The sequence below is a fragment of the Netta rufina genome, assembly GCF_964035555.1.
Source record: "Netta rufina genome assembly, chromosome: 4".
Lineage (NCBI taxonomy): Eukaryota > Metazoa > Chordata > Aves > Anseriformes > Anatidae > Netta > Netta rufina.
The window spans coordinates 53,855,315-53,873,825 of record NC_140127.1 but is presented as its reverse complement, the minus strand read 5'-3'; the positions used below and the strand labels follow the sequence as shown (position 1 = coordinate 53,873,825).

At 45.4% G+C, this 18,511-nt stretch overlaps 1 protein-coding gene across 5 annotated transcripts in view; it reads left to right on the top strand.

The window, feature by feature from the left end:
* Positions 1–204: 204 nt before the first annotated feature.
* The window catches only part of TBC1D1 (TBC1 domain family member 1), a 109,326-nt gene continuing 91,019 nt past the window's right edge, over positions 205–18,511 (top strand). For 4 of the 5 annotated variants that reach the window (XM_084286091.1, XM_084286089.1, XM_084286090.1 and 1 more), the window contains exons 1-2: positions 552–802; positions 7,299–7,813. In XM_084286091.1, the coding sequence (XP_084142217.1) occupies positions 7,397–7,813 (417 nt within the window). In that variant the 5' untranslated portion in view covers positions 552–802; positions 7,299–7,396. Of the gene's footprint in view, positions 281–551; positions 803–7,298; positions 7,814–18,511 lie in introns of those variants that run through there. The other variant, XM_084286088.1, reaches the window with a different exon arrangement.

Genomic DNA, 18,511 nt, shown 5'->3' with positions numbered 1-18,511 from the left:
GACAGCCTACTTAATTACTTCCCTCATGGAGCAGCGCACGTTAGCAGCGGAGCAAATTTTCCGGAGCAAGCTTTGATTCCACTTACTTAAAAGCAAGCAAACCAGCCGCCTCAGTGCCAAGAAGAGCCGGAATTAATTGAGAGCCAGAGCGGGCTGCAGAGCCAGAGCCGGGACGCAGGGTGCCTCGGCCATCTGGAGAGCAGCGTAATTAAGTCCCCGGACCCCTAATTGCTGAGGCGGGCTGGCAGCACAAGGCCCAGCTGCTGTCAGGGGCGAGGAGGTGAGGCTGAGAGGCTCAGGGCTGTGCTGGGACCTGGGGGGGGGGGGTTCCTGCTGCTGCCTCCAGGGCTCGCACACAGCGCCGGGCCCCGCTCCCTGAGGCGATTTCCTTCCACAGCCCCTCCAAGCGCTGCAACTTGTGGTCACTTCGCACCCACCTGAGTCCCTCTAACCCCCCATAAACCTCCCTGACCCCTCAGCTCTGCCCTCTGGGGGCCGCCACCCCCCTGCTCCCCGCCCCGCTGCTATTTTTACCCTCGGAGGCTGCGGCGGGAGGCGGCGAGAAGCGGCTGCGGAGCCTCGGCCCTGCCCTGCCCTGCCCGCCTCAGGTGCGGGCGGCCCCGGGCTCGCCTCTCCCCGGGCGGTACCAGCAGGCGGCGGCCACCGGGAGCCATCTCGGGAGCCTCCTGCCCCCTGCCGAGCCCTCCCTCAGCCCCTTGGCGGCTCTGCCCTCTCCCCTCAGCGGCAGCGGGCGGGCGGCGCTGCCTCCTCGCAGCGAGCACATCCTGTGGCGGCGGCGGCGGTAAGAGGCGGCCCCGCTGAGGGACCGGGGGTGCGGGGGGAAGGCTGCTCGCTGCTGGGCTGGGAGGAGGAGGAGAAGGGCGGCTGGGGGCTGGGAGGAAGAGCAGGAGTGCGGGCGAGCCGCCCCCAGAGGGCTGCCAAAATGTCCCCCCCGCGGGGCTGCGGGCACCCGGCTGCTCCCCGCGGCTGCTCCGAGCCGCTCGGCTGGGCTGAGTTAAGGCAGTGCTGGGGGCTGGGTGTAACTCTCCTCCTCCTCCTCTTCCTCCTCCTTCCTCGTCCTTCACTGCGGGACGCCTCGGTGTAACTCTGCCACAGCCCGGTCCTGCCCGGAGCAGCCCCACAGCGACTCGCCCCCGGAGGGTAACGCCAAAGCTTCGTGGCTGGGGTTCACCCCCCAGCCTTAAACCTCCCCCGTTTTAACTTAACGAAGGAATGAGCTCCCGGTGAGGTGTTCCTGAGGGGTAGGAGCCGTGTGGTTATTTATAGAGGGGGAAGGAGAGGCTGAGACCTCGCTCGTGTGCTGTGTGTGGGCGCTGGGGCCGGCTGCTGCAGGAGCCTTCGTGGGAGAGGTGCTGCTGCCCGCACCAGAGGCTGAGCGGGACATCCAGGGCCAAAATTAATAAAATGGACACTCCATAAAGCTCAGACACTGCTGAGCCGGTGAATGAGCTTATGCCTTTAACGCTTGCAAGGGATGAGATTGAAAATCAGCACAGCTCGGTTTGTAGAAACACTGGAAGTCACAGGTAACATGCAAAGGCAGAAATACGTGCAGGTGAGGAAAATGGCAGGTTGGCAGGAAGGCCGAACAGATTCAATGGTATATGGACCTCTTGGCACTTTTTTTGCTCCATAATTTGGTTAACTGAAAAATTGGATGCGAGGAGTTTGGCTGTAGAGATGCAATTGAATGAAATGGAGCGGCGTTCGGGAGGCAATTGACACAGGGAGCTTTCTGTTACAAAGATTTGCTTAATTGCACTGCAGCGGTAGGGCAGCCTAATTTTGGTCAGGTCAGCGTGAGGCTGGCTCAGAAGCATCCAAGGTCCAACCTCAGTCATTACAATATCACTTTCTGTGGGCTGTACTGGGGAAGTAGCAACAGATGTCAAGGCTGGGAATGGGAAGCTGTTTTCTTCATTTGGTAGGTGATTGCATGTTTATAATTCAGAATATATTACCATTTGCTTTACTCTTTCCTTGCTATTAATCTATTTAATTGCTTTTAACCTATTTGAGGGGTGAAATAAATGCTGGCTGTATAGGCAAATGTTTTTAGGTGTGCTTATTTCCACAAAACCAAACAATTTGCTTGGAGTACGTGGCAGAACATTATTCAGGGTCATGTCCAAAGCTGCTGAAGGCATCAGAAAGACTCCTTAAAAAGTCAGCATTTAATGCAAGCATGTGAATAAAGAATGGAAATTAAAAATAACTTGTGAGGCAAACTGACTTCTGGATTTATACATGATGTTACTCACAACAAGTGGTTCCAGGAGGAAACAGCACGTAGTAAGCGACTGTCAGATAAAAAGAACAACCTTGTAAAGGAAGAGCACTTTGTGATTCCAATGCCAGTTTGAGTTAAATTAGAGCTATTTGAAAACTTAAGGCAACCTGTAGCATGATACCTAAATGGCCTTACTTCTCTAGAGAAAACAAGCCAGAAGTGTTGGTTGAAGCTGCAAGAAGAAAGATGGGGCTCACAACCAGCTGCCCCAGAGAGCGACCTAATGGATGCTGTGACACCAACAGAGAGATTTGTTTCACGTGGCGATGTAGAAGGACCCCTTCTCGGCAGTGTCCATATCACGACATGCCTAATACATGCTCCAATTTGTATTCTTCTGCATTTCCTGCTAGGTGGATAGAAAAATCTGTCAGCATGAGTGAAGCCAATGTAAATCTCGGTTAGGGATCAGAGGGAGGGAGGGGAGTGGTATTTCATTCTGGCTTGCTTTCCAGAGTTCTGGCTGCAGGCCAGGGCTCCTCATAATCCTCGACTGGGATGATATTTCTGCTAAAATAATCAGTGGTGAAGTGCAGCCAGTACCAGTGCCTCTGGTTCCATTTGTCGGGAGGGCTCAGCGCTAATGCCCTGCAGGGAAGAGCTGAACAAATCTGTGTTCTCTGGGACCAGCTGTTCTTCACGGGACCTTGCTGCGTGGCTGGAAGTGTTGCTTGGCTTCTTCAAGGGGAAGCAGAAAATGGACCTACAGAGACTGTGCTGTCAGCAGCTTGATGCAGGGTAACTGTACGGTTGTCTTGGATGAACTGCAAAGGCTGAGGAAGCGGGGGTCTTTGTTCAGCAGCCCCCAGGCCAAACTCCTGGTTTCATCACTGATGTGCAGAAGCCCTGACTGCTGCCTGCCTTGGCACAGTGTGAACTCAGCGCTTCTGATGTGTGTCTGGGACTTTTGGCTGCTTCTGCATCGAATTTAGCCTAGGCCAGGAGAAACAAAGGTTGTAGGATAGCTCTTAACCACTGTTGCAGTTCCTGCTTTCCTTGGTTTGTGTATGTACTTGAAGTTCAGGACAGTCTCTTCCCTCTTTATGTGGTTTTCTGTATTAGCCTGAGTCCATCCCAAAGCTGTCCGGACTCTTTCCAGCAGCAAAAAGGTAATTTTTATTGCCCCACACTGGAAACAATGCACATTAACCATATAGGTTCACTGTACAGCCTGTTCTCTGTACCCAAAAGGATTTTCCTTCCTAACCTCAAAGCTGACCCTGACCTCATCTAACCAAACTACACACAAAGTCTTCACCTTGTCCTCATGATCAAGTCTTAGCTCTCTTGGGATGAGGCGAGTTTTGAGAACTGCTGTCCTGCGTGATGCGCGGCTGCTTAGCCACGTACCTTCCTGCAGAGACAGCCTGGGCTCCAGAGGGTCGAGTACTGATTTTTGTAGCTCTTGCCTTCAAACTGTCCTGCCATCACGCTGGCTTCTTGCTGGTGGCATCCCTTTTATTTTCTGGTGTTGTAAAAAGGTGAGAATACAACCGAATTTGGGAAATTTAGAGAGTCTGAAGTGTATGTGTTTTTTAAGCACAGTATCAGATTTTGCTAGAACAAAGTTGAGTTGATCACATTGAAGGAAAAGTTAAGGACAGAGTACAACCATGCTCCTTTGTGCATCTTTCACATTAGTGCCAAGTCTGCTGTCCCCAAGTACAGAAGGTGGTATTGAGTTTGTTGGTATGGTTTTGCAGGGTTTGTTAGGCATAATTCTTTGACACCTGACTCGTGATAGCCTAAAAGTAGTGCCAGGGCAAGCAGTTTTGAATCCAACATGCAATACACAAAATTTATTTCATTTTTGTACTGCTTTTATTCATGTCACTGTACTGCAGTGTCACGTTTCCTGGGGAATGTGCTGGGTGGCAGCACCCAGAGGAGGGTGAAGGTGCTGTGGTGTCAGGGCAAACAGACGGGCTCAAAGCACAGCCACTCTTCAGTTATAAGGTGGGCTAAATTTCATGGCTAGGAATAGGCCTGTGGAGGTGATCAGAACTATTTTTAGGTCTAAATTCATCAAGGACATAAATACTCGAAGTGCAACCTTAGTCCTCGGTGTGAACGTAAAGGATTTTAACCTGAGCAATGTGCAATGGGTATAATTTCTGGTGGGATTTGAGTGTAAATTAAGATAAAGGTGGCAGCAGGAGCATAAATGGCAGGGAAAAGGGAGAAAACGTGCAGAACTGTGTGGTCCGGAGTGCAGGGGGCTCGGTCTGGAGACCTCTTAGTGCTGCTAAATCTGTGCTCTGAGAAGCTGCACTTTTAGCCCCTCTCCTAGAAAACATTCTAACTTCTAGTCCACTGTTTTGATTTAGTATCAACTGTTTTTCTTTAGAAATACCAAATGCAGAGACCAGAGTATTTATGTTGTCAACTTTGCGAGGTGTTTATTTTGTTGAGAAGAGATGGATGCCACGAAGCTTTGCATTTATATGAAATACATTCCAACAGCACAGTGTTGAAGTATGACAGAGTATTGACCTGTTTATTTAAAATATTGTTTGGTCCTTGTAGCTGGAGCTCAGAATGATGTATTATGCTGTGATATTTAATCCTATTTGGGGCTGCAGCCCTTTGTAGGCCCAGGGTAAAAAAGCATGGTAAATGATGGTGCTCCCAAGGAAACTTCTCTTCCTTAAGAAGTTGACTTAAATGACAGTAACTTTGTATTTTTACATGCACTTTATTTTTCTTCTTTAAAAACAAAAGCAAAAAGAGTTCTGAGAAACCAATTGAGAAATATGGTTACAAAGAGGATGTGGCTAATCAGTCATCATCTGTTCAGCTGCTCGCTCCTCCTGGTTTTCAACTGAGAATCGAGTTCTGTTAGGCTTTTTTGTCCTCAGGTTATTGTGTGTGCTACTAAACAACAAGAACACTAAAACCTATTGATGGATTTTTCATGTGTTTTGGACTGTGCACCGTTATAGACGTGAATGAATCCAGGCTTCCTTGCAAGATGTTGACCTAAATTTCACTGTTATGTTCAAGGAGAGCAAATTTGTAATAGTGTGTCAAAGAGGAAGAGAAGATACTGCTTCCTGACAGATGCAAAGCTATAATTGAGCGTAGCACTTCGTGTTGATAAGGTGTAAAAATACTTCTTGAAGCATATCCCATACCATGCAATGCATGTGTATCTATCTCACGAAAGCTGGGTGTCTTCTTGCTTGGGAAACAAACAAGTAAAATCATTTTAGTGTACTTGAAATGAGGTGTATGACTCCTGCCCATACATGTGCGCACATATAGAAAGGCTTTTTAAAAACTTGTTCCACGCTTTTATCATGCTACTTATACAAAGACTTTGTCAGTGTTTTTAAATTCCTGTGCTATTGGATTCTCTTTCTGAATTTGGTGTCCTTGGAATTGGCCGTGTTGCCACAGAGTTCATCTGTCATAAGATGCAGAAGTTCCCAAAAGGTAAATCTACCCAAACGCACGGCTTCTGCAAGTCTCTTGGTTTTCCAGTTTGCCAGTCACTGCAGAACCACTTTTCCCCATTTAGGCATCTGCAAATCAGTTGCATTTTAAGCAATTATTTAGTTTAAAATGAATTTCCATCTTGAAATTGTCTTTAAAAAAAAAAAAAAAAAAATCCTAAAATTTGTCTTCATTTTCAACAGAGGTGAAGTACTGCTGGAAAATATTTTCAGTTTGAAAATATTTGTGCAAGGACAAATAAAGGACAAAGTTTAGTGAAAACTTGTGAGAAAAATCCTGCTATTTTTGCCTGTGGTTGTAGATGAACAAAGAGCAGAAATACTGTTGCCACAGTAAACAGATGCCATTTATTAAATACTTGTTCAAATATAATTAAAAATGTTTTGTCAGGAGTTCTTGGGACTGCTCGTGTTGTTTTTAATAGGTCTTCCATGGGAAACTTTCAGAAGGCTGAGGGTAAGCTCGTGTCATGGTATTTAGATGTAGGCAATTATAGGCCTGTCAGCTTCCCATCAGTCTCACGCAGAATAATGCAACAGCTGAAACCAGATTCAATTAATAAAGAGTTAAAATGTGGTAATGTACCGAATGCCAAGCTGTGTGTTTTCCTAGACCATGTTTTGCAGAACTAAATGGGTAGATAAATGCAAGTACTGGATTTTCTTATGACTGTTCCTCTCTATATATCATTTTAGTAGTGGTGTATATGCTGGGTATAACTGGGTTATAAGAGGGCAATGTGTGACTTGGTTCCAGTTGATAATTGAGACAAACAAAATGATACAATATCAACGTGGTAAACATTACGTATTCTGGCTGGCCGACAAGGCCCTAAAACACAGCCACAAGTTGTGAATCCTCACTTGCCTTTTAGGGGGCTCCTACGAGGATTGTCGCTCCTCTGTGCCATCCGACAGGTGTGTTAGCGATGGGTCAGTTGGCTGCTGTAAGCTTTTACACATGACAAAGATTTCTGGGGTGTTAGCTAATGAGAAAGGTCTGCTTGGTCAGCAGGCGATACCCAAGAAAACAACTCCGTGTCAGGGGCTAAGTTCAAGCTCATCCACCCATGAACAAGAGAGATGACCTTTTCTTCTAATTTCATTTTCTTTTAAATGTGAAAGTGGCTCAGCAAGCATTGATTTCAAATGGCGTGCGGGTTATAATGCTAGTCTGAGTCCTCTCTCCAATAATGGGATTGATGAAGGCCGATGTGATCCACACCTGCCTGGCCATGAAACAAAAACAGACTAAAGAGAAAGCACACTCTTGAGTTTAGTTACTCATTAGATGATTTAACAGGGGTTACAAGAGTAGCTTTTTTAATCAGGACTGAGCTTTTTACAAGCAATATATTTAGTGCTATTATGTTTGTTGCACAGTAAGGCCCAAGGTAGGGGAAGTGTGCAGGTATGTCATGGCATACGGTCAGTATGTCTCTTTTGATATTAATCTGTGAAATATTTGTGTTGCTGACAGTTCATTTTTAATAGGGTTGCAGCACCTACATAACTGTCTCTTTTCCTTCCAGATTTCTTCTGTTCCTTAATTAAGGAGCCATCCAGAAATTGTCATTCCATGGAACTGATGTGCTGGTGAATTAGTCCGGGATCCCTAAAGGATTGTAAAATGGAGCCAATAACGTTCAAAGTTAAAAAATGCCAAGCACCTGGGGACTTCTCGGCAAGTTTCAGCCTCCAGTTTGTTGGCTCTCTGCCAGTGCATTCCCTGACCACCATGTCCATGCTGCCATGGGTTGTGGCGGAGATCCGGACGCTCAGTACCAAGTCTCCCAAAGAAGACCCCGGCACTAGCCAAATCCGGCTCTGTGTTTCACCAGCGAGCTTGCGATGTGAACCGGACATGGGGAAAGACCAGCAGTGGGATCCGTTGATTTGCTCCAGTTTGTTTGAGTACAAGCCACAGCAGGTCCACAAGCTGATCCACAACAGCCATGATCCCAGCTACTTTGCCTGTCTGATAAAGGATGGAGCAGCAAATCAGCAAAGTATCTGCTATGTGTTCAAAGCTGATGATCAAACGAAAGTAAGTAAAAAGTAAAAAAAAAAAAAACAAAAAAAAAAAAAACAAAAAAAAAACAAAAAAAAAACACAGGAAGCAACCCTCATAATCACACTTAAGAACGTGTTCTTGTTGTGTTATCTGATGCTTCACAGAGCGTGGCGTAAGTGGAGGAGCTGACACTACTTCTTTTAAAATGGAGTTGCTTTTGTGCTGTTGGAAACTTCCCTCCACAGTGTAAGATTTTAAGGTTGCATTTATAACTGAAGATTTTACCTCTCTAGAACTCACCAACAGGCTTCACTTTACTTGAGGTTAATGGTTCTGCTGAATTTGAACTGGTCAGTATGTGAAGGGAAAGGTGTGTAAATCGGCAGGATCGGAGCCTGAGTTTTGTTGTCTTAGAAGACACTTGGGGTACGAGCTGAAATCTTGGCCCTTGAGTCAGTGAGAGTTTTTCTGTTGATGTCACTGGGGCTAGGGTTTCACCCTTGAGTCATTGTGAACTTTATCTAATCCTACAGTCAGACCTCTCAAATTTCTGTTTTCCTGAGTTGAGATCTGTGTGACTGGGGAAGAGAGGTGCCTCCTTTCTCAGAAGAAGGAAGGAATGGGCTGGAGCCTCACGACATAGCATACCCTGAGACACAGGTCACTGTGAGCCTCTTCCCAGCTCTGCAATCCACGTGGTGGCAGAGAGGAAGAGAGGCCACAGCGCGGTGCTGCACAGCTGTGACCTGTGGGCTTGCTGCTGCTTATTGCAAGACAGGAGTCACACGTGTAAATGTCAGACTGTGGGTGAAATTCAGCTCTGTCTGCATGCAAATCATGTCCTTGCTGACAAGGTTGCGGCATTAAAAATAGACGGTTGGCTCTTTTGTTTGAGAGTAATGTGAGACAGGAACTGTCTGAGTGAAGAAGGTGAGCAGGGTTTTGCACAACGCTATTGCGGCAGGTTGAGTTGCTGTGGGCAAAACAGGGACACGTCCTTCACCTTTGGAAGGTAGGCTTCAGTGATCACGTTGGAAATCAGCAACTTGTGAGGCTTTTTTTGCCTTGTGAGAGATGTCCTGCTGAAGCACCTTGGAGGTGTTAAGCAAATATACACTGCACGTGGGATTTGTGCCAACCTGCCCAATAGCAAAACTCTGCGTGGTTCCAAATCCATGGGCTCAAGCTGAGTGCCCAAACCATATGGAAACAGCTTTAGTTAAATCACCCTAGGTAAAAAAGCAGTTCCAGTAAATTAGAAGGCAATTATGCTGTAAATCATAAGCGTTCAACTGAGAAATCGTGTCAAGTTAGAGTGCGGAATACCAGAGTTACATATGTTAAGAGAGCAGAAATAAGTGGGTCTGTCAGGACTTGGCACTGAATAGCAGCTGGTAAATGTATTTTGCAGTTTGCCTAAGCACTTCATCTTGTGGCTTGTGGTTTTACAGGATTATTTACAGTTAGTATGCGATGCTGGTCACTTCCAATATGTCGTCTTTTACAACAAAAGATTGAACAACAAGTACTGCTTCTTCATGTTTGATCAAATTCCTAGACCTGTTTGAAATGAAAGCACAGAAGGCTGTAGTCAAATTTGCAGCTGCCAACATGTTCTTGTAGGCACCCCCTGGAATTTTTGGATGCTTTCTGAAACTACCTAGCCCCAAGTTCACCCAGCTATCTGTCCTTTCAAAAACCTTCCCCCACCTCAGAAGGAAATCCAGTTCACACCTCTGAACTTGCCAAGGAGTGTTTCTCTTGACCTTTTTTTTTTTTGCCAGCGAGTTTCCTAACTAGGAGGTAGAGGCCCAAGCAGCATTTGTGGAGCTGTGTTTTGCTGAGAGGGTAATGGAAATGCCAAGTGATCTCTTCTCCAAAAGCAAAACCCTGCGTGTTTTACTGCCATTCAGTGTAATTACTGATTACATAAGGAACTTACTTCAAAGTTGGATTAATCAGTGTTGTTATTCTGCCTGCGTATTGTCACACAATGCCTTTTAGCTAATTGGTGTCTACGTGTTTCTGAAGAGGACTGAACTGATGTTACCTGTTTAGCAGATACACAGGGCACTCCAGCCCTTCCAAAGTGGGCATCTTTGTTACAAATTGAGGGAGCTGTTTGTTAAAGGTGAGGGAGTTGGGATGAAGAATTTAGCACTATGTTGCTGCAGTTTCTGTTCAGCTTCAGAAGAAAGAAATTTTAGAAGCAGGACCTTTGCAGCCTGTGTGACTAAGCAGACTCCTATGCTGGCACTCCTGCCTGTGAGTTCCTGCAACATCTCCTCTGAAGATTTAAAAGCAGTCTTACAAACTTAGTCTGCATTGTCAGGGTCATATTCTCCTCTGAGCCCAGAACAGACAAAAAATGTTGAACTTTTTTACAGAGCTGAAGCAAACAGGGAAAAAAATAAAAGACACAGTAGTCCAGATAGGTTTGGTCACAGAATTTGCATGTTAGTAACAAGTCCTCATCCAGTGGTCCTGAACATCTAAGCTTTTGTGGTAATTGCACTTCATCTATTTCTATTGGAAAAACAACATTGACAACCAAAGCAGGTTGCTAAGCATAATGCTGTAAACTACAGGAGCCACAGTTCTTTGTATCTTCGCAGACAAACTCATAGCAGGGCTTTATTTTACACGGAGTTCTCAGATTAGGGCATGTCTGACTGCAGATTTGAAATAGAGGGTACGTGTGGCTTCGCAAACAGGTTCTGACTGTATCCACACATTAGGGTAAGCAGAATGAAAGAGGGCAGAAGGCTCTGTAGGAGAAGTAGACTGGGCAGATGAAGACGAAAGCAGGTGAGTAGGAGACTAAACAGTGAAAGCCTTTAAAGAGGAGACAAGAAACTTGGACTTCATTCAGACTGAGAACTAGCACTGAAGGGGATAGAATGTGCAGAAACCAGGAACAGACGGGCCTTTAGCATGAGCATTGCAGATAGATAGCAGAACATCAGCTGTAGTTGGATTATTTTGTATACATACAGAGACAGAATACTCACTTGAGTGGTGAGAAACTATCCGACTGTATAATGGGAAAGCATTTTGTTAGTGGGAGGTGATTTTTTGCTGGGGAGTAATTAGCTAAAATCTAGAATTGATGGAGCAGTGGAAACATGCAATGTGTTTCCTGGATATGGATGCGGGGCTGTCAGGTTCCTTGTTGATCCATTACCAACACGTCCTCCTTAGAGAAGACATCAGTAGGCAAGTGATTAATGCTAAATAAAGGCAGGGTTCTTAGCCAGGGATTCTTTCTGCTGCTTCTCTTTAGAAGTGAAAGAACAGGCAGTGCCCGATTGTGGTGTTTGCTTCACTCTGTAGGATCTTGTATAATTATTTCCATTGCATCATTACGGCAGCATACAGCCCGCTTTCTGGACTGATAGAGCAGTGAATAGGGAAGGGTGGAAGAAGTGTTCCAGACAAACTGCTCCTTGGCACATTTCTTAAAAGCAAACTTGTGCATATAGGGATCATTCCACTCCACATAGTGCTAAAAGGAACAGTTTGCGTTGCCTACAGAGAGCTTCTGCTACGGATCAGGGTTCCCCTTTCTAAGAGGATCTGTTGTCTATAGGATCTGAATCCTTCCTTCCTCCATGTACAACCTCAGTAAATTTCCACTAGTTAAAGTTAGTGAAGTTTTTTATGCTTTCACCCTCACCATGCAAAGATTCTGATGGGGCCTCATGATTAAGTGGTTTCTGCCTGGTGCTGCGGCTGAAGTGTTCATGCATATTCCTTGCAGGTGCTCAGGAATGGAGCAGGACTCAATTATATTGCCTGTGGGGAGCTTGGAGGGGCTGCTAATAGGTCATAGATGGGGATTATGCATGCCGTGTTGAGTAATGATGGTGGAAGCTGGGGGAAAAAATGATCTCTCCAGTACATCTGTGCTTGCAGAACAGTTCCTTCATTGTAAGAACACAGAGTTGTTGAACAGCTTGGCCAGGGTGCCTGGGCACGATGTGTACCTGATGGCTCCAATGAGAACCTGCATGCTACCAGCCTGCCTGTCTTCCCAGTGACCTCTGCTCTGAAATTTATTTAGGCTCTACAGAAATGGGATGCTGTTGGCATTGTGGTTGTTGAACGCTGTTGACATTAAACATCACTGGCATTTTTGTCCTATACTTGGGTCGTGGTGGTTTGAAAGGTACAGTGCTGGGAACTCAGGCTGTGTGTTTCCTGAGGCGTGTTGCTTCCTTCATAAACTCATTGTCCACGAACACATTGTCCTTCCATATGACACCTTGCTTAGCACTTCTTTCACTCTGAGGCATGAGAGAGATTAATACCCTGTGTCAGCGTGCTCCTAGCTTCTCCTGATCTGTCTCCAACAAATACAGAGTAGCCAAAGCATTAGAGGAAGAGCAATTTCTGTTCTCTACTTTCAGTTCAGAAAAGCACTTCTACATCCCATTATGCTGGTTTTAGTTTGATGTATCAAATGATTTGTTTTTCTTAGGTATTTTTAATCTTAACTGATTCATGTTTTGGCTGGCAAGTGAAATATTGGTCACTGCAACGTATCTGAGAATGCCCTGGGCCAGTTGAGATTTAAGGCAGGTGAAACTTGTATTGTCCTCTATTATATTTTTATATTTATTGTCAATAAAGAATGACAGTTCTCATCTCAATGATTTCATGGAAGCCTGATGTGAAGAAGGCATTGTGTCCCTCAGCCTTTTGCATGTCCTGTGTCACCAGCAGCCCTGCCCCACTCAGCAGTAGGCCTACATTTCCCTTTGCCTTTTTGTCACCTGTGGACTTAGAGAAGCCCTTTTTGTTGCCTTTGACATCCCTCTCCAGATACAACTGTAGGTGAGTTTTGGCTTTCCAAGCAATGTCTTTACATCCTTGAGCAGTGTCTCTGTATTCCTCCGAGGTTACTGTCCCTGCTTCCACCTTCTGCATGCTTTGTCTGTTAGAGCTTTGCCAGCAGCTCCTTGTTCATCCATGCAGGCTGCTGGCATTTTTACCTGCCCACTGGGACAGCCTGCTCTGGAGCTGGAAGGAGGTAATCTTTGAGTAACAATCCACCTTCTTGGATCCCTCTTCCCTCCAGAGCCTTTATCCCGTGGGACTTTTTCAAGCAGATCCCTGAAGAGGGAGGCCAAAATCTGCTCACGTGAAGTCCGGGGCTGTGATCTGGCTTTTTGCCCTGCTTCCTCTTAGGATCCTGAGCCAAGGCTACCTTCAACCTTCACATCCCCAACAAGCCCTTCCTTGGTTGTGAGTACAAGGTCCTGCAGAGCACCTGTCCTCGTTGGGTTTTCTGTCAGTTTGGTCAGAAAGCTGTCACTGATGCTCTTTAGGAAGCTCCTGGACTGTTTATGCCCTGCAGTATTGTTCCTCCAGCTGCTATCAGGATGGTTCATGAGGACAGGGCCTGGGAACGTGAGCCTGCTCCTAGCTGGCTGTGGAGGGCAGTGTCCGCTTGTTCTTCCTGGCTGCAGGGTTCAGTAAGTTCCTGTATGCGGGGTACAAGTCAGCAGACAGCACTGCCACCTCTTGTAGTGAAGCAGATGCTCAGAAAGCTTGACTTTCCCTGTTTATTTCCTTTTGTGATACAAGCAGGAGGTTTAAAGGGTTTGAGGGAGAGCCTAGAAACTTGCAGCTGGTGTCTTCTCAGAAGAAATATTTCTCTGAGATTATCAATGATTATCAAGAGCTGGCGTATGAAGATATATGGAAAGTTTAGTGCAGGTTTTGAAAAGATTAAGGTAAGTTCTCTCTCTTTTCTAGAATCTCCATGCAAGTTGTCCCAGGAGATCTCTAATGTATGCTTGTGTGTACCAGAACTGTTAATGGCACAGCGGGAGAACGCTGGATGGGACTGTTCTTTTCCATGACATGGAGTGGGACTGTTCCTGATTGAAGTGGCCTCCCAGCTGCAGAACACATTCACAAGTCTGCTTGCTGCTTCTAAACCCTCATTCTGCAGTGTCACAAATCAGGGAGAGGTTTTGGCCCAGGAACTGGGCTTCTGTCAGCTGCGGGCATGTTGCCAGCAGAGTGGCAGTGCCTGCGTTTCTTGGCCCTGCAGTTGCTTTAAGAGCTCCTGCTTCTTAAACAACCTTCACCTGCTTTTATGAGTTACAATAGCTTATGTGCTTAAGGAGATCAGGCTGCATTACCTGCAATGCAATACGCTTTGTTGCGTGCTGTTTGGGAGCTGCTTATGGCCTGGAGCAGCTGGTTTCAGATAATCAACACTTAGGTCTCTGTGAGGCTGCACAGAGCTGAAGTTGGGAGTGAACTTCACATTATTCATCTATAAAAGGAACGGCGAAGGCCCCGTGAACTCCAAAGCAGTTGTTGCGAGGCTTAGCTTCGTGACAGAGGGTTCTTATGCAACTTGTTTTTACATTACACTTAAAGGTATGACCTCATAAGTAGCTCATTTTTAATAAGGCCATTTCCTTTTCTTAATGAATTCAGCAAGGTAACTGTAAATATGGAGGTATTTTGTGTGTTATTGCTTGATGAGTCTGGGGAGATTAAAATTTTGCAAGGGGCATAAAACTCTGCTGGAACAAAACACAGTAACTGGCCTTAGTGCAGCTGAGAGCTTGATTTGGCTGTTTTTTTCCCTCCTATTCACATGCACTTTTTTGCTTGCAATTAAGAAGGCTCCATCAGAAACCAAGTGCTAGCATTACTTCTCAGTTTAGGAAGTTTCTCATCTCCCAGATACCAACTGGAGAAATGCATGTTAAAAACAGAAGGAAAAAACACAGAACAAATGGAGAATCAAAGGCATGCCTGTGCACATATATAGTCTGCTATATGAAGTGGGTGAAAGTTTAGCTCTGTAAACCTTAACGGAGTATCCTGTGTAATGCAATAGCCAGCTCTGCTTTGGCCGTCCTCAGCAAGCAGACGGGCTTTTTGCTCATCCTGAGCCAGCCGTGTAACTGTCGCTGCACCAGCTCCATGCCTGGGGGCTGTTCCAGGGATTTAGGTATGGGAGCTTCCTCTGCTTTCAGGGGCTTTGGCAGTCACTGACCCCATCCCAGCAGTAATGTCCCAAGCCTTTCTGGTGCCATATCGGAATCTAGAGTGACTCTGTGGCATTCCTGGCTCAGCTAAGTTCTCCTTTGTTCACTCCTGTTTTATAAGAAATATTGTATGATTTCCCTCAGCCCCGCTTCTGATTGCCACATGGAGGAAATGATCTGTGCAATGCCACTTCCTGACTTGAAGTCAGAGATAACGTCTTAGCAGGGAAGATGAAATGCATCATATGGGTTGTTAGATAAATGTCTTCTCTCACAGTGGCAGCAACGTATAAAATTGTATTTTCCTGTGATTTCCTCAACCTGCTAAATCCTACCAAAAAATCTGCTCCAGAATGACTATAAAGAATTTTTAACAGGACTTTGACAGTACAGTATTCTGTATCAGAGGAGATTATTTGAGGATTTTTCAACTTAATATTGAAATGTTCTCTGTCTCACCTGATCTGTCATGTATGCTTCATTTTAGAGCCGAAGTTCATGCATGCTGACATTATTGATTGTTCCTTCACCTTTTCTGTTGGGTATTGTAGCAGAAACAACAGTGGAACTGATGCTAAAAAGTAACTAGCAGGCTTGGGACCGCTTCTCTTGGACTACTAACCATTCCTCTTGTCTTACCAGGTCTGATGCTGGTAATTTGTTTCCATCTGAAACTTCACGTAGGGAAGAACTGTGGTCTCCATTTTACAGATTGAGACCACAGAAGAGTTCAGGTACCCGTGTCTCACAGTGCAGGATTCATAGCCTCTATCTAAACCCATATCTGTAAGGCATCTTATATTTACACTTACGTTTTTCTACGCTTATATTTTTCATCAGTAAGAGTCCCTGGAATTAGTGTGCATGCCCAGAACAAATTCTGCCTTGGAAGGATGAAGCAGTTCAGCACCTGTCCTAGCTCTGCTTGGCAGGCTCCTGCTGCCACGGCCGCTGTGAGGATGCTGAGCAGAGCCACCAGGCAGGCTGGAGAGCAGAGCATTTGTACAGGAGGAGGGAAATGGAGCTCATTTCTTCCTCTTGGCCCAGGAAACTAAACACAGGGAATGAGCTCAGATCCTCTTCTATTTCTGTTCATAAGGCACTATTGAGCAACTGCAACACCAGCATGTTCCCAGCTGCCTCTGGTTTTTGTTACATTTTTACACAATTTTGGAGGTTGTCTATAGGCTCTGGGGGGCTTCCTTGCAGAATTCCTTCCTTACATCCTTACCTCCTTCCTTCCCTCTCTTGTGCAGAAAATCTTTCTGTCATTCTCCATTCCTTCCAGCATGGAAATTTGAGCTGATTTCCCAACAATCTCACCTAGACATTCCCCACACTTTAACAGACAAAGCATACTTGGGCCATAATGTTATAGGTACAGTGAGTGCCTGAAAAACACCATTGATTTAATTCAAGAATGATTTGTGTGTAAGTAGTCATCTACACATGCAGCATTGTGCACTGAAATGCAATTACATATGGTTTTGTACTACGGAAGCAAATAATTACAGGAGGAGGTTAAGTGTATGTTCCATAGGCTTTGATAAAGCTCTTTTACACTGTTTTTAAGATTTATTTTTCTATGAATTCTGGGTGCAGTAATTAAGATGGTAGGGGAGTGAAGGTGATGATAGAAAGGGAGAACTGAATTTTATCAGGCCAGGTCCACCTTGACTTTATTTCCAGTATTTGTAAGGCTTCATCCAAGTGTAGGAATCTACAGTCAGTGCATATGATTCAGAGGTCTCCTGAATCATCAAATTAAGTGTCTGCTTTTGCAGTCATCTGTTTGAAAACAGTTTATCCAGAATAACTCTATGAATTATAGTATTTAGGCAGTGGGCCAGATTTTTCCTTTGCATTGAATCACTTGCTTCATCCCGTGTTTGCAAAGATCATAAACCTGTGTGTCCTGAAGATGCATCCTCTGCAGGTACATTGTCAAGTGGTGCACGCTTAACCTCCACCATAATAAGTTCTTACCTTAGTGAGAATGGTGTTGGGAAGCAATTTCCCTAATTCTGGTGTTCCTTTGATCCCATGATTCTACTGTTGTCAAAAGGTGCTTTAGGCCTGTAGATATGGGGTCACATTTTAAAGTCCTGCCATAAAAATTGTCTTGTTTCCTTTCATCTTCTACTAAGCACACGTTGACTGACCTGTTTCTTTGCATATCTCCAAAGAGAAGCTCTCCCTTAGCCTAGCCTGGTGCAGCTGCTGGTGCCTGCACTCCCTTGGTTGCTGATCTGTGCAATCCCACTTTTCCCTCTACTCACATATCATGCTATGCTATCACTCACGGAGCCAGCTGAGAGCAATTTAAATATTCCAAAAGAAAAAGAGATGCATTCGTGAACAAATTGCCGTCCTGACCTGATCACAGTACGGCTTCATGAGCACCTTTGTGAGAGTTGGGGGAAGCAAGGCCACGCTTTCCGAAGCAGGTGGCACCTCAGGTCCCTGATTCAGACCTATACTTCCATGGGGTTTTAGTTCAAATGTAATCTGGTGATACTTTGAGTTGCTAATAGCTGTCCTCCCTCAAAAGAGGCAGTTAAATTGTTATTTCCTCTTCTGAGCCATCCCTTGACATACATTCTCAGTGTTTTCCCCTGTGCTGGCATTGATGGTTCTGCAGCCCTATGTTGAGCTGCTTTAGGACTAAAATAGCTGAGAAAACAATAATGCAGAAAAATTGAATTGCTTTCTGCTCCAGACCAGTTCAGCATACCCTGTTAGTTGACCTTATATGTTTTGTCATATTCCACAGATACAGAAACTGAAGTGAGAACATAAAGTAATTTGGGGCAAACTTTTCCTGGCATTTTTCCAAGCAGCTGGTGGAAATAGCGTGCAGCCCCAGAGGTGCCCTACAGGGCTGTGCAGCAGGAACCCTGATGGAATTTTTTATGGTGATCCTCAACGAATGGCTCTATGGGTGGAGGTACACTGGGAAGCATGGAGCCTTACTCAGCCTCAGTACAGGTAACACAGCCCCCTGGGCTCTGGAAGAGTCATGGGCCTTGAAATGTGCCCTGCTGGGAGGAAATCGCTGCGTCCCAGCCCAGTGAGCCCGCAGGCGGAGGTGCCTTGCTGAGCAGTCCCAAACAGCACGGGGACAATCTGTGTGCTGGTAAATAGCTTCGTACAGCCTTGTCTCTGCTGCTGGTGCTGTGATGGGAATTGAGAGCTTTTAGTACGCTTCTGTGATTTATACCTAATTGTCTTAGAATTACAAGTGAAGCTGTCTCTGAGGGGTTGAACGTGTTGTGAAAGGCTGTCACATGGCAGTTTCTTCATTTTTGTGGCTTTAGCCTCACTCTGGCACTAACTTACTGGTACTTATATACTGTTACCAAGAACTAAGTGAACCCTCTGTGACCAACTTCAAAAACATTGCGAGAGTCTTGGTGTTGCTACAGTATTCAAATCTGTTTGAAAAGCTTGCAGATAACTTAGTGTAAAAGATGAATTTGAAAACTTGATGGTTTCTAAATCCACACAGTTCTCGAAGAACAATGTAGGGCTTCAGTTGAGAGGCTATGTGTATCCATGCATTTACTCCAGCACTATACATTAGGTTCTCCAGCTTCAAAACTGCTAACAACAACTAAATTGGTACTGACAAAGTGACTCAGCTCACCTTACTGTAAGGTAGGAAGTCTGCCTTCTGCAAAGGTGTTGGATGCAATGCGCACAAAGTGAGTGTGTC